At 43.2% G+C, this 15,779-nt stretch overlaps 1 protein-coding gene across 1 annotated transcript in view; it reads left to right on the top strand.

Annotated features, from left to right (window-relative positions):
• Window positions 1-15,779, top strand: part of 5-HT2B (5-hydroxytryptamine receptor 2B) — a 434,870-nt gene that overhangs the window by 361,170 nt on the left and 57,921 nt on the right. The window contains exon 3 of the mRNA XM_069325468.1: window positions 9,102-9,219. Within this exon, the coding sequence (XP_069181569.1) occupies window positions 9,102-9,219 (118 nt within the window). The remainder of the gene's footprint in view (window positions 1-9,101; window positions 9,220-15,779) is intronic.

A 15,779-nucleotide genomic window follows, 5' to 3' on the forward strand; every position in this document is an offset into this window, starting at 1 on the left:
TATCACTATTATCTATATATAAAATCTTAAGATATATAAAATATCTTAAGATGTGACATTGCGAATTTTGCAACAAAAATTTCCTACAAGAAGTGATCAATTATCAACCACAATAATTGAGAATAATAATATTTCATTCATTTGGGCCATCGAAGCCCTGAACAACGGACAGTTGTTCAAAACACGGACAAAATCTGAACAAACCCACAAGGACCGTGACGAGGATTCGAACCTACGTCTGTGTGTAATGAAGTAAGGGCGAAGAGGTAGAACAGCTTATTGACAGAGCTCGGGTGCATGGGGGGAATTGTGCAAAAACCTGGTTTGTGTCTCGGAGAGGCTGCAGGATCCGTGGTAGGTCAAGTTGATTTCCCGGTTGCTATTCTTTTTACCATGTCAATTAAGTCAATTAAGTCAATTAAGATCAACTCAACTCAGTCAATTAACCTCTCGGACGTAGGTTCGAACCCTCGTCACGGCCCTTGTGGATTTGTTCATTTGATGCATCACGCTATTGTGATTTCTGTGTAACGGACAAAATCTGTCTATGATCTGTGAGCCTTCGACCTCATACTTTTGCAAAAACTCCTTGTACTTTCTCCACATAGATTATGAGTCTTAGATCCTATCGGAACAAAGTTATACTGGCGGTGTATTTCCCCGAACCTATTGGCTTTGATGGTCTCCTACACCAGTTGTTTATCATTCCCTATTGGTCATTGTTATTTCCACCCAGCGACTGGCTGCAGCAGTAGCCTTATTGGACAATAGAAAACGAGGCACTCTGTTGGACATATGGTAGAGGCTCGGCTCATGTTGATGAAGACATTGACTTCCTCATGCTATATGTACCAGTCCTTGGATTCTCCACAGTGCGAATCATGCAGCCCATAGTCTCTCATGCAAGTGTTCTTATATAGTGAGGGTTTGTGCTGGAGCAGAAGGCTAATGCAGACCGTAGATGCTGCGTGAAGGCGCATGGCTGTTGTACATGATGGTATTGTCGACATGATCCCCAGGGTCAGGAGCATGATGACTGTGAAGCAAGCACATTCTCTGGACTTTGTTGCTATTTCCAGCAAATTTATGGCTTCTTTATCCAGGATGAGGCGGCTCCAGCTGGATTGTTTGTTGCCTTTTGATAGGGCTGCGGCTGTCACGGTATTCCATTTTGTTATTCTGTAGGGCTGGGGTCGTGTGTCCTCGCTGAGTTATCTAATTTATCTGGCAAAAGTGCCTTGACCAAGTCACCTGATACTGAGTTAGATGATAAGAAGGCCAGATCAGAGGTCTAGATGGCAGTGCGGACACGATGGCCACAGAGTCTAACTGGAAGAGAAGGCTGTTTACACTGAAAGTCATTGAAAGAAAGATTGACAGCTTTTTCTAACCTGGTCTCAGAAGGATGTCGTTCAGCTGTTGTAAGATTGGTCGCACTTCAAAAAGTAGGTATGCCTGGGAAGGAATAGGCATCAAGTGAGAAGGCTAAATGCATCAGAACTACCAATATCATCAGTCATACTTTAGGTCACTATATTTTCTTTCCAATGATCTCGTTAATTGCGAGGGAGGACGTTGGAGCAGACAAGATGTCCTCCAAGATGGACCCAAGAGAACCAGCTCTGGCGCTACCATACAAGAACCAGATACTTGACACAATAATCAAACATTCGGTGATTTCTTTCAAGACGAAGTAGAAAGGAAGGGGAGGTACAGAGTTATCTTTAACTATTTTGAGAGTTAAAGAGTATTCAATAAGTGTCCTTATTGAACACTTTCACGGGAGCTCATTGCGTATCTGCCAAAATGTAACTTTGAATCTCCACTGTAGCATGAAAGTTAAAATAAATATAAGTAATACAAATAAAGAGAACGGTCGATAAATATAAGATTGATTAATATGTATAAAACCCATCTACAAAAACTGCTGATTTTATAAAAAAAAATTCTATCTTCTTTCTCACTTTCTAATGTTTTGGCTTTTCTTGTGAATAGTTCCGGAGACAATTTGAGAGGCTGCCTCATTCACAACTTTCTCAAAAACTTTCCTTATTGACATTGCAAAGTTTTGGCGTGACTCTGTCTTCTTGAAAGTCGTTGAGGGGCTGCTCTTTTTTGTCAACACGACCCAGGAAACAAGCCAGGCAAAAGTAGGTAAACAACAGCGCGACCGCAATTCAGTGGGTTCAAGAAACCACTGAATTTGATGATCCAGTGGGCTCAACCATCCACTGGGATCACATACAACAGGAGCAGTGGGTACACAGGGAGTGTGATCACATCAAGGCAGTGTGTTTAGTGGCTACCGGCGGGAGTGTACCATTGGGTGACGTTCTTCAGGGGTGGAGCTGTCCTGGGTGTAGTCGGCCGGAGGGGGGTTGTCCTGGGGGGTGAGTTTAGTAGGGGGGGGGCAGTGGTAGAGGATGGTTGTGTGTGGGGTGGGGGGGGTGGAGGGGTACACTTCAGGATGGAGAGTTGAGTAATTAACTATCCTAAGAGTTGGGAAGAGGCTGGAGTGTTTATTACGTCGTCTACCCCCACCTCTGCCACCACCACCACCTCTGCCACCACCTCCACCTCTGCCATCACCTCTGCCACCACCACCACCTCTGCCACCACCTCCACCTCTGCCACCACCTCCACCTCTGCCACCACCTCCACCTCTGCCACCACCTCTGCCTCCACCTCCACCTCCGCTACCACCTCCTCTGCCACCACCTCTGCCACCACCACCTCTGCCACCACCACTGCCACCACCTCCACCACTACCACCACCTCCACCACCACCACCACTTCCACCACTACCACCACCTCCACCACTACCACCACCACCACCACTGCCCACAACCACCATCAGCACTCACCACCATCACATCCACTACCATCACCAACATTCCCCCCCCCCCCCCAACTGAGGTAAACAGCCGATCCCATCACACAAAACAACCATTTAACTGCCGTGTTTGCCTTTATGCCCGTAATTCATCTACAGAAACGGCATGTTTTGCTCTCCAGCACTGACCATTTAATACACAAATATCCATATATTATAGTTTATAATGAATGTCGATTCAGGATAACAGCTTACATTACTGAGACCTGCCCACGCCCCGCCAGACACAACCACAACATTCACACAACATTCGCACATTTCCACAACATTCACACAACATTCGCACATTTACACAACATTCACACAACATTCACAATATTCACACAACATTCACACAACATTTGCACATTTCCACAATATTCACACAACATTCACACAACATTCACAATATTCACACAACATTCGAACATTTCCACAATATGCACGGAATATTCGCACATTTCCACAACATTCACACAACATTCGAACATTTCCACAATATTCACACAACATTCGCACATTTCCACAACATTCGCACATTTCCACAACATACACACAACATTCGAACATTTCCACAATATTCACACAACATTCGCACAACATTCACACAACATTCACCAGTGACATTTATTATTTAAATAATCTCTCCAGTTATTTGGAGAGATTATTTGTACAATCGACAATAGACCTGTCGTTTCCAGAATCTGTGTTTCACAACTGTCCCTCTATCTATCCATCTATCAGTTCATTCTTCTATCTATCCATCCATATCTCCATCTATTCATCTATGTATCCATTTATCCATCCAGCTATATGAATCCATCTATCTTTCTATCATTTCATCCGTCTATCTATCCATCCACATATCCATCAATCTATTCATCCAGCTATCAATATGTCCATCCATCTATTTGTCCATCCATCTACTCATGTATATCATCCATCGACTCGTCCATCTATCCATGTATAAAAATCGCCTCCCATCTATCAAAATGTCCATCCATCTATCCATCAATCTGTCTCCTCCTCTTTCTATCCATCCCCTCTATCCGTCAATCCATTTACCTATCCATCTACTAATGTGAGAGTCGCATTTTTATGAAAGGTAAGAAGTTGATGTGGGGGTAAATACCCCTATTCCTTCCCCATCCCTTAGACCCTCCCTTCTACCCCCCCCCTCCCCTCCCTGCCCCCCTTAATGCCCCCCCTCCCTGCCCCCCCCCCCCCCACTCTTCGCCAGCCTCTGTACACAGCGCCACATCAAAGTGATCCGTCTGGAGCGACAGAGTGTCACTTGTGAGGTCTCTCTCCTTCCGGCGATGTCTCTCATCTCACATCAGATGTCTCTCAGGCTTTCATCTCCCTGCTCTCGTCTCCCAGTGGGTCTCTCTCCCTCTCTCCCTCTCCCTCTCCCTCTCCCTCTCTCCCTCTCTCCCTCCCTCTCCCACGGTGAATGCTTGCTGTATATTTATTTCGGTTAAATCTTTCCGGAATTAACATATATTTTCTAGTTTTATCTCCTTCAATAGTTTATTTTTGTATGTAAATGACTTGGTCGTTAGCGAGGCAGAGGAGCTATTGATCCCTCTCTCCTCTTCCCTCTCTCTCTCTCTCCCCTTCCCTCTCTCTCTCCTCTCCTCTTCCCTCTCTCTCTCCCCTTCCCTCTCTCTCTCCCCTCCCATTCCTCTTCCTCTACTCCCTTTCCTCATAACCTCATAACCTCTTCATAACCCTACATGATGATTCTGGCGGCCACATAACCTCCTCATGACCCCACATGGGTGTTCTAGCAGCCACATAACCTCCTCATGACCCAACATGGGTGTTCTAGCAGCCACATAACCTCCTCATGACCCTACATGGAGGTTCTAGCGGCCACATAACCTCCTCATAACCCTACATGGGGGTTCTGGCGGCCACATAACCTCCTCATGACCCTACATGATGATTCTGGCGGTCACATAACCTCCTCATGACCCCTACATGGGGGTTCTGGCGGCCACATAACCTCCTCATGACCCCTACATGGGGGTTCTGGCGGCCACATAACCTCCTAATGACCCTACATGATGATTCTGGCGGCCACATAACCTCCTAATGACCCTACATGATGATTCTGGCGGCCACATAACCTCCTCATGACCCTACATGGGGGTTCTGGTGGCCACATAACCTTCTCGAAACCCCACATGGGGGTTCTAGCGGCCACATAACCTCCTCATAACCCCACATGGGGGTTTTGGCGAGCCCCCAGACTACTCTGGAGCTGTTTGAATGCATTTCATTACCTAGATATTGCTGGATTAGGAATTTCATTTTACTGGAGCAGACTCGGGCCTTAATTGATACCAGCAATAATCACATTTCAAGTGATGTTTTAAATCGCTGGTTGGAAAATATCGGAACTCGCGCTGCGAAGCGACATCTATAATTTATTCCTAGCGAGCAATTACACCATTTTGTTATGAAAATCATTTCATACCGGCGCTTATGACTTGTTCTTCAAAGGTCGCCAGACACGTTCTTCCTTTCCACTTGTGCTGGACGGTAGAGCGACGGTCTCGCTTCATGCAGGTCGGTGTTCAAGCCCCGACCGTCCAAGTGGTTGGGCACCATTCCTTTCCCCCCGTCCCATCCCTGTGCTATATAGTCGCAATGGATTGGCGCTTCCTCCTCATAGTTCCCTTCCCTTCCATGTGATATCGAAATCTTTTGCTACAATGCAAAGGTGGCCTGACAGCTGAGTGGACAACGCTTCGGATTCGTAGTCCTGAGGTTCCGAGTTCGATCCCCGGTAGAGGCGGAAACAAATGGGCAGTTTCTTTTCACTCTGATGTCTTTATTCACCTAGCAGTAAATAGGTACCTGGGAGCTAGACAGCTGCTACGGGATGCTTCCTGGGGGTTTGTAATAAAAAGGAGGCCTGGTCGAGGACCGGGCCGCGGGGACGCTGTGCCCCGAAATCATCTCAAGATAACCTCAAGATGCAATTATCACTGTGTTTACATGATCTTTCATCTTGGTCTTGATCTTCCCTACAATTGGATCCCAACTCCCTCTTCAGAGCTTAATGCTTCATGGGAGATCAGACCCAATTAGATATTAATTTGATCATATATAATTATAGATGTTAGTCTCTGTGGTGCCGGCCGAGATCCTGCTTGGTTTAGGGATTATAATTATAGAGAATCTGACGACTCTTGAAGTGGTTTAGAATCTGATATTAGTTTTAAAGGACTTTATATTACATGATGCATCGCCTGCATAAGTAGTACATTAACTGGGTTGGCTTGTTGGTTTGTGAACAAGCCGGCGCCGTCAGTACTGATCTTGTTCAGCATCACTTAATCTATGATAACATCACATAACACATGATAACATATATTACGTAGAGGATAACAACTCATTCACTTGGGTAATTAGTGGTCAGCATCAGGAGCTATGAGAACGAGTTAATTTAAATAAATTCATAAACATATATTATATATATATATATATATATATATATATATATATATATATATATATATATATATATATATATATATATATATATATAGATATATATATAAAAGAGGTCTTACTATCTGGTACCCACTGGATCGTGTCCGTGGAACTTTTGATGAGTAAAAAGCAATTATGAACTGAACAAGTTTGCTGAAAACTCCATAACAAATACAAAAACTTGAAATATACTACATGGAAACTGTTTATGTTGAGACTGACACGACAGAAAATTTTGCTTTACTAATTGTTAATTTTTTTGTAACGACTGTTTGTCACAGTAGTTAGGTAACCAAGTTCTAAAGTGACTTCAGTGCCTCACTTCAGTGCCACACTTCAGTGCCACACTTCAGTGCCACACTTCAGTGCTACACTTCAGTGCCACACTTCAGTGTCACACTTCAGTGCCACACTTCAGTGCTACACTTCAGTGCCACACTTCAGTGCCACACTTCAGTGCCACACTTCAGTGCCTCGCTTCAGTGCCTCACTTCAGTGCCTCACTTCAGTGCCTCACAGCCCTGTGTCCCTATCCTACGAGGGGACCAATCACAGCCTGCTTGACCATCCCCAACACGCTCGAGTCATATATAAACAGGTGTAAGCCGGACACTGAGCCCACTCAGCCACGGACTACCACTAGTAATTAACTCTCCTCCAGAACCCAGCACACTATTCTCTCTGGCAGTAGACCTTAATGGTCTGCTTACCCGGTTAACACTCTATCAACTCTCAGTGACCCTGTCGCTACGTCATCTGATGTCTCAGTGACCCTGTCGCTACGTCATCTGATGTCTCAGTGACCCTGTCGCTACGTCATCTGATGTCTCAGTGACCCCTGTCGCTACGTCATCTGATGTCTCAGTGACCCTGTCGCTACGTCATCTGATGTCTCAGTGACCCCTGTCGCTACGTCTTCTGATGTCTCAGTGACCCTGTCGCTACGTCATCTGATGTCTTAGTGACCCCTGTCGCTACGTCTTCTGATGTCTCAGTGACCCTGTCGCTACGTCATCTGATGTCTCAGTGACCCCTGTTGCTACGTCGTCTGATGTCTCAGTGACCCTGTCGCTACGTCATCTGATGTCTCAGTGACCCTGTCGCTACGTCGTCTGATGTCTCAGTGACCCTGTCGTTACTGGGAGCTGTAGTGAAGCTATGATGGTCGGTGATGTTACCATTTGACCTGACAGTCACGGTCAAGGACCTTGGTCAGGTCATGACCTAGTGACCCGTTACCCTGAGGTGCTTCCGGGGCTTAGCGTCCCCGCGGCCCGGTCCTCGACCAGGCCTCCTGGTTGCCGGAATGGTCCCATAACACACGTTTCTTGAGATTATCGTGAGATGATTTCGGGGCTTTTAGTCAGTTACCTATTTTACTGCTAGGTAACAAGGGCATAGGGTGAAAGAAACTCTGCCCATTGTTTCTCGCCGGCGCCTGGGATCCAACCCAGGACCACAGGATCACAAGTCCAGCGTGCTGTCCGCTCGGCCGACCGGCTCCCTGACATTAACAATAGTAATACTCTAACACTTTCTCAGAACCTGTTTTGAACACGAAAATATATTGACCCGGGTCTCAACACTTGGACAATACAAAGGCAGTCGAAAAATAATTTAAAATAAACATTAATCAACATTGTAGTGTTGAGTAATGTTTATACTGAACATACTCCAGGGCTTACGTTAACTGTCAGTGTATACATTCTGAGATCCTCTCAGTGTATATTCACTGAGAGGTGAGGTAATCCCCTTCAGTGAATATACACTGAGTGGTGTGGTAATCCCCTTCTGTGAATATATACACTGAGAGGTGAGGTAATCCCCTTCAGTGAATATATACACTGAGTGATGAGGTAATCCCCTTCAGTGTATATTCACTGAGTGGTGACGTAATCCCCTTCAGTGAATATACACTGAGTGGTGAGGTAATCCCCTTCAGTGTATATTCACTGAGTGGTGCGGTAATCCCCTTCAGTGAATATGCACTGAGTGGTGAGGTAATCCCCTTCAGTGAATATACATTGAGAGGTCAGGTAATCCCCTTCAGTGTATATTCACTGAGTGGTGAGGTAATCCCCTTCAGTGAATATACACTGAGTGGTGAGGTAATCCCCTTCAGTGTATATTCACTGAGTGGTGCGGTAATCCCCTTCAGTGAATATGCACTGAGTGGTGAGGTAATCCCCTTCAGTGAATATACATTGAGAGGTCAGGTAATCCCCTTCAGTGTATATTCACTGAGAAGTGAGGTAAATCCCTCAGTGTAGATATACTTTGATACTACACAAGCAGTATAGCTGATTTCTACACACGTTCTGAGGATTTCCCAGTCTCGAACTCTGGCGTGAAACAGCTCATCATGTGTCACGTAGCCGTCTGAAATATGTATCTCCCGCCAGCAGGAGTAAATCTGATTCCATACCCCCCCCCCCCCCCACACACACACACACACACACCACCCTCTTCCCTCCCCACAAATGATGATAATATTATTCCGAATTTAAAATGCATTGATCCCATAAATAGTCAGACTGTAATCAGCTATTTATCATCCAGACTACCTGGAAAGACTCACTTATTAACCGAGGTGCCTTAATAAACGGTCAGAACACCCTTACAGTACACTCACATACCGCCCTCGGCAGTTTCAGACATGTTTAATTGAACTGCTACTTTAATTGACTTGATACAAGTCTCATAACCCATTTTCTTTTCTTTGCAGGTCGCTTCCCGTTTTCTTCAGAGCTGTGCCTTCTGTGGATCTCTCTGGACGTGCTCTTCTGCACCGCGTCTATCATGCATCTGTGTACTCTCTCCGTCGACCGCTTCCTCTCTCTCAGGTATGCTCAGAGTTATCACTCTACATCCCAGCCCGCCAAACACACACCGAAACTACGACGTTGGTACAACGTTCCAACAAGTTTTAACACCTCCTAACCAGTTATAACAACCAATATAGCAAGTTGTAACAACGTTCTAATACGTCATAAACACGTTAAGCCAAGATGTAACAACTTTATTACAAGTTGTAACAAGCGGAAAATAGAGACAGTTTCGGTTTGTGTTTCCAGGGAGCTCCCTTCCTCGAGTCATCCATTACTCAACACCTTTGTGTATTCATGTACCAACACTCGACAGTTGAGAGGCGGGGCCAAAGAGCCAGAACTCAACCTCTGTAAGCACAAATAGTTGAGTAAGGATTCAACGTTTTTGTGCCGTAGACACAAACTTACAACATATGTTATCTATAATATATATTTCAGTAACATCTGATATTAAAGCTTCATTTTCTGTTGAACCTTTACATCCTAGAGGCGAAGATTTGTGAACTGTTTATAGTTAATCCAACACCTTTCACTGTGATAATGTGATCAGCCATTGTCTCATTATATACAACTTTCTGGGACATTTTTCTGGTATTATTCCGTTTTCTATGTTATGTCAACACGCCCCGATACACGACGTTTTCTATGGTTGATCATTTATCAGTAACTAGTGTAGATATACTCTCGTCACGTGGAGCATAAAAAGCTATATAAACGGTGCTCTCAAAGTTAGGTCCATAGAAACGCTGTGTACTGTACAGCTAGAACACATTAAGCCTGACAAACATCACTATGCTACGTTAGTTCTGCCTATATAAATCGTATATATGGTAGGGGCCTGACAGCTGAGTAGACAGCGCTCCGGATTCGTAGTCCTGAGGTTCCGGGTTCGATCCCCGGTGAAGACGGAAACAAATTGTACAGAGTTTCTTTCACCCTGACGGCCCTATTCACCTAGCAGTAAATAGGTACCTGGGAGTTAGACAGCTGCTACGGGCTGCTTCCTAGGGGATGTGTAACAAAAAGGAGGCCTGGTCGAGGACCGGGCCGCGGGGACGCTAAGCCCCGAAATCATCTCCAGATAACCTCAAGAAGATATACTATAATGAGTCTTAGTTTAGCCTATATAAACCGTATATATGTTATAAAATAATATACAGTGAGCTAATCAGTGGGAACCATGAACAGGATTCGAACCCTCTTCACCTGGTACAGCGTAGCACACGCCCTACACCACTCCACCACGACATGGTCAAAAGCAATGCACCCTGGGATCCCATTCAATCGTCTAGGAGTCGAGGGGTCCTCTAAGGCTTCAACTGAAGCCCAATCAGGGTTTCCATGCCGTGGAATTTGTGTTTCTTTTTCATGTCATTTCCAAATATTTTCATATTATAAGTGTCAAGCAACTAATTTATATTAGTAATGTGACCGTCAGAGGTCAATACTGCGCTCTTCTGAGCTCAGTGGCCAGGGGCTGGATTCACGAAGCAGTTACGCAAGCACTTACGAACGTGTACATCTTTCCTCAATCTTTGACGGCTTTGGTTACATTTAATAAACAGTTTACAAGCATGAAAACTTGCCAATCAACTGTTGTTATTGTTATAAACAGCCTCCTGGTGCTCCGGAGCTCATTAACTGTTTAATAATTGTAAACAAAGCCGCCAAAGATTGAAAATAGATGGTCAGGCTCATAAGTGCTTGCGTAACTGCTTCGTGAATCTGGCCCCAGGTGCTCGCTTGTCCTAATGATAGAACCAGCCCGGTAAATTGTCTACAAGGTCGTCTTTGATTAGCCTCCTGAGCTATATAGAAATGTAGCATAGTTCTGTGACACAGATGGTACTGAAATCTTCAAAGCTTGGCGCCTACCTTTCATCATTGATATTCACACGACAAGCATTTTTTTACTTTATATATATATATATATATATATATATATATATATATATATATATATATATATATATATATATATATATATATGTTTCATTGAATATGACCGCATATTCTGTATTTATTATTTTCTGGTTTAGGGCTTCTATCCCTCTAACTATTTTCTTAGCATCAGGGCTTAATTGGAATAGGAGTTCTCCAAAACTCATTTTCGTACTTTTAAGGTGAAGAAAAGAAGTGATTTACTATAGAGTGTATTACACTTATTTGTATAATTTGCACGACGTTTCGAACCTCCATGGTTCATTCTCAAGTGAACAGATCTTACAATACTAGTTGATTTTATACCCGCATTAGGTCAGGTGATAATACAATGAAGGTGAAAAACATGGGGGGATACATAAGGGATAAACGTAGGGGCTGCAGAAGGCTTATTGGCCCATACGAGGCATCTCCTATCTAAACACAAAGATTAATCCAGTGTAATTGGCCTGTTATGTTGGACATTGTCTTCTGTGTTGGCATCGATATGTTCTTGTCTTGTCCTTACTCTCATGGTGGGTAGAGTAAATAGTTCCGTGATTTGGGTGTTCATGGTAGGTCGCTCTATTCTTATGTGAATTGCCTCAAGAATTTGTAATCTTCTTGAATCTTGGGTTTTGTCTATTATGCAAGTATTCTTGTTCAACATTTCTCTTGTTAGAGTAATGTCATGGGCTTGTCTCATGTGATTCCTAGGGGCACCAGATTGAAGAGGGCATGTCAAACGCCTCGTCAGCTTGGTCGACGTCATACCTATGTACTTACATTGAAGGTTACATCCTTCGTGGGGGCAAGTGTACATGTATACAACGCTTGACTGCTGTAGAGGGTTCTCCGTCGGCTTCGGGCTGTTTTTGATAAGGAGTTCGGAAGTCTTCTTGGTTTTGTAGAATATTATCAAGTTTATGTTTTGGTTAGGAGTAGTGCTTTTTACTCCTTTACGGATTATTTCTTTCATTATTCTTTCCTCTTTTATATGTTCACTGTGCATCGTTGATTTGTAATATAATTTTATTGGGGGTGTTGTGGTTTCTGTTCTAGGTTCTGAATTATACCAACGGTCCAAGTGTCTTCTTATAGCAGCGTTTATTTCCGCGTTGCTATATCCGTTGTTCACCAATACCTGAGTTACTCTTTCAAACTCTCTACTCACGTTGCTCCATTCAGAGCAGTGGGTAAGTGCTCGACGAATATAAGCATTGAGAACACTGGCTTTGTATCTTTGGGGGCACTCACTTCTACCGTTCAGGCATAATCCTATGTTGGTGGGCTTGGTATATACGTTGGTGCTTAAAGAGGTTCCTGTTTTTGTTATTAGTACATCCAAGAATGGCAGACTGTTATTTTCACTATTTTCATGTGTAAATCGGAGTACTGACTCTCTCTCTAGGTGTCTTTTTAGGTCAATTAGTTCATCTGAGTCTTTTACTATTACGAATATGTCATCTACATAACGGCAGTATACAGTTGGTTTTTGTCTGCTACTGAAGACCCTATCTTCGATGGTTCCCATATAAAAATTAGCAAATAAAACTCCTAAGGGGGAGCCCATTGTTACTCCGTCTATTTGTAAATACATGTCTCCTTGTGGACTGATGAAAGGGGCTTCCTTTGTACATGCTTCGAGAAGACTTTTCAAGTGTGGCTCAGGTATGTCTAATTTGGGGGTGCTCTCGTCTCTGTATACTCTGTCCAGTATCATTCCTATGGTTGTGTCGACTGGGACGTTGGTAAAAAGGGATTCAACGTCCAGGGAAGCGATGATTCCATCGGGCTGGGTAGATTTGATCAATTCTAGGAAATCTGCTGATGATTGTAGACTAAACTTACTTGGAGTGTATGGAGTTAGGAGTTCATTGAGTTTCTTTGCCAGGTGATAAGTTGGGGTTGGTATTTGGCTGATTATAGGGCGTAGTGGGTTACCTGGTTTATGCGTCTTAACATTGCCGTAGGCATATCCTAAGCCATAGTCGCCTTGAAGTTTATTGAAATGCACACTACCTTTCTTTGCGTTGATTGCTGTAATTGTTTTGTTTACTTTCCGCTTAAGGTCTTCTACGGGGTTCCTCGTGATTCGTTGAAATTTGGAGTCGTCACTTAGGATGTCGCTAATTTTGTTCATGTATTCATGGGTAGGAATCAATACATATGCTGCTGTTTTGTCGGCTTTTCTTATTGTTACGTCTTTCAGATTTTTTAGTTGTTTCGCTGCTTCTTTGAGTCGTGGGGTTAAGATTGTAGATGAATATGTTCCTCGTTTTTTCCCTGCTTCTGCAAGTAGTTCAGCTTGAAGTGTGTCAGTGGTGATGACTTTTTTGTTGTCTTCTAGCTTATGGATATCGTCCAGAAGCATTTCGATTTCCAGGCGTTTTTGATGCATCTTTGGTTTAGATAAGAATTGACAATTTAGACCAAGATTTAAGAGGTCTCGTTGGTCCTGGGTAAGATCATAAGAAGTCAGGTTAAAGTAGCCATCTTTAGGACGAGGGATTTTTAGCTGTCCACCGTTTAGGGATGTTAACTTACGGAGTGTCTTTGTTTCTACAAGAGTTTTATGTTGTTGTTTCAGGTTAAATAGTTCACTGTTGATGGTTTGCTTGAGTTGGATAGGGATGTCGTACTGGGTCCATTTGTTTAACAGACGACATCCCTATCCAACTCAAGCAAACCATCAACAGTGAACTATTTAACCTGAAACAACAACATAAAACTCTTGTAGAAACAAAGACACTCCGTAAGTTAACATCCCTAAACGGTGGACAGCTAAAAATCCCTCGTCCTAAAGATGGCTACTTTAACCTGACTTCTTATGATCTTACCCAGGACCAACGAGACCTCTTAAATCTTGGTCTAAATTGTCAATTCTTATCTAAACCAAAGATGCATCAAAAACGCCTGGAAATCGAAATGCTTCTGGACGATATCCATAAGCTAGAAGACAACAAAAAAGTCATCACCACTGACACACTTCAAGCTGAACTACTTGCAGAAGCAGGGAAAAAACGAGGAACATATTCATCTACAATCTTAACCCCACGACTCAAAGAAGCAGCGAAACAACTAAAAAATCTGAAAGACGTAACAATAAGAAAAGCCGACAAAACAGCAGCATATGTATTGATTCCTACCCATGAATACATGAACAAAATTAGCGACATCCTAAGTGACGACTCCAAATTTCAACGAATCACGAGGAACCCCGTAGAAGACCTTAAGCGGAAAGTAAACAAAACAATTACAGCAATCAACGCAAAGAACATAAGAACATAAGAACAAAGGTAACTGCAGAAGGCCTATTGGCCCATACGAGGCAGCTCCTATTCTATAACCACCCAATGCCACTCATATACTTGTCCAACCCGTGCTTGAAACAATCGAGGGACCCCACCTCCACAATGTTACGCGGCAATTGGTTCCACAAATCAACAACCCTGTTACTGAACCAGTATTTACCCAAGTCTTTCCTAAATCTAAACTTATCCAATTTATATCCATTGTTTCGTGTTCTGTCCTGTGTTGATACTTTTAATACCCTATTAATATCCCCCCGGTTATGTCCATTCATCCACTTGTAAACCTCTATCATGTCACCCCTAACTCTTCGCCTTTCCAGTGAATGCAACTTAAGCTTTGTTAATCTTTCTTCATATGAAAGATTTCTAATTTGGGGAATTAACTTAGTCATCCTACGCTGGACACGTGCAAGTGAATTTATATCCATTCTATAATATGGCGACCAAAACTGAACTGCATAATCTAAATGGGGCCTAACTAGAGCAAGATATAGCTTGAGAACCACACCAGGTGTCTTGTTACTAACGCTGTGATTAATAAATCCAAGTGTCCGATTTGCCTTATTACGAACATTTATGCATTGATCCTTTTGTTTTAAATTCTTACTAATCATAACTCCCAGATCCCTTTCGCAATCCGACTTCGCAATCACAACACATAAGAACATAAGAACATAAGAACAAAGGTAACTGCAGAAGGCCTATTGGCCCATACGAGGCAGCTCCTATTCTATAACCACCCAATCCCACTCATATACTTGTCCAACCCGTGCTTGAAACAATCGAGGGACCCCACCTCCACAATGTTACGCGGCAATTGGTTCCACAAATCAACAACCCTGTTACTGAACCAGTATTTACCCAAGTCTTTCCTAAATCTAAACTTATCCAATTTATATCCATTGTTTCGTGTTCTGTCCTGTGTTGATACTTTTAATACCCTATTAATATCCCCCCGGTTATGTCCATTCATCCACTTGGCTTGTGGATGAAAGGCTTGGGTATGGGGTGTGGGCCGGTCTTGGAGCGAGACATGAACCCAGCGATAGGTGACTTAAATGGGGATTTCGATGTGGATTCAATATATAACTTATTTAAGAATATTCTAAACAAAGCACAGGAACGTAGTATACCATACAAATTGAATAGATCGTATACTAATGACCCAAAGTGGATAACAAAGAATTTGAAGAACCTTATAGGTAAAAAGAGAGCTTGGTACAAAAGGATTAAAAATGGGGAGGTCACTTTAGAACAGGAATTCGTACAACTGGTTAGAAATGTTAAAAAAGAGATAAGGAAAGCAAAAAGAAACTATGAAGTTCGCATAGCAGGGCAAGC

The sequence above is a fragment of the Procambarus clarkii genome, chromosome 16, assembly GCF_040958095.1.
Source record: "Procambarus clarkii isolate CNS0578487 chromosome 16, FALCON_Pclarkii_2.0, whole genome shotgun sequence".
Taxonomy (NCBI): Eukaryota; Metazoa; Arthropoda; class Malacostraca; order Decapoda; family Cambaridae; genus Procambarus; species Procambarus clarkii.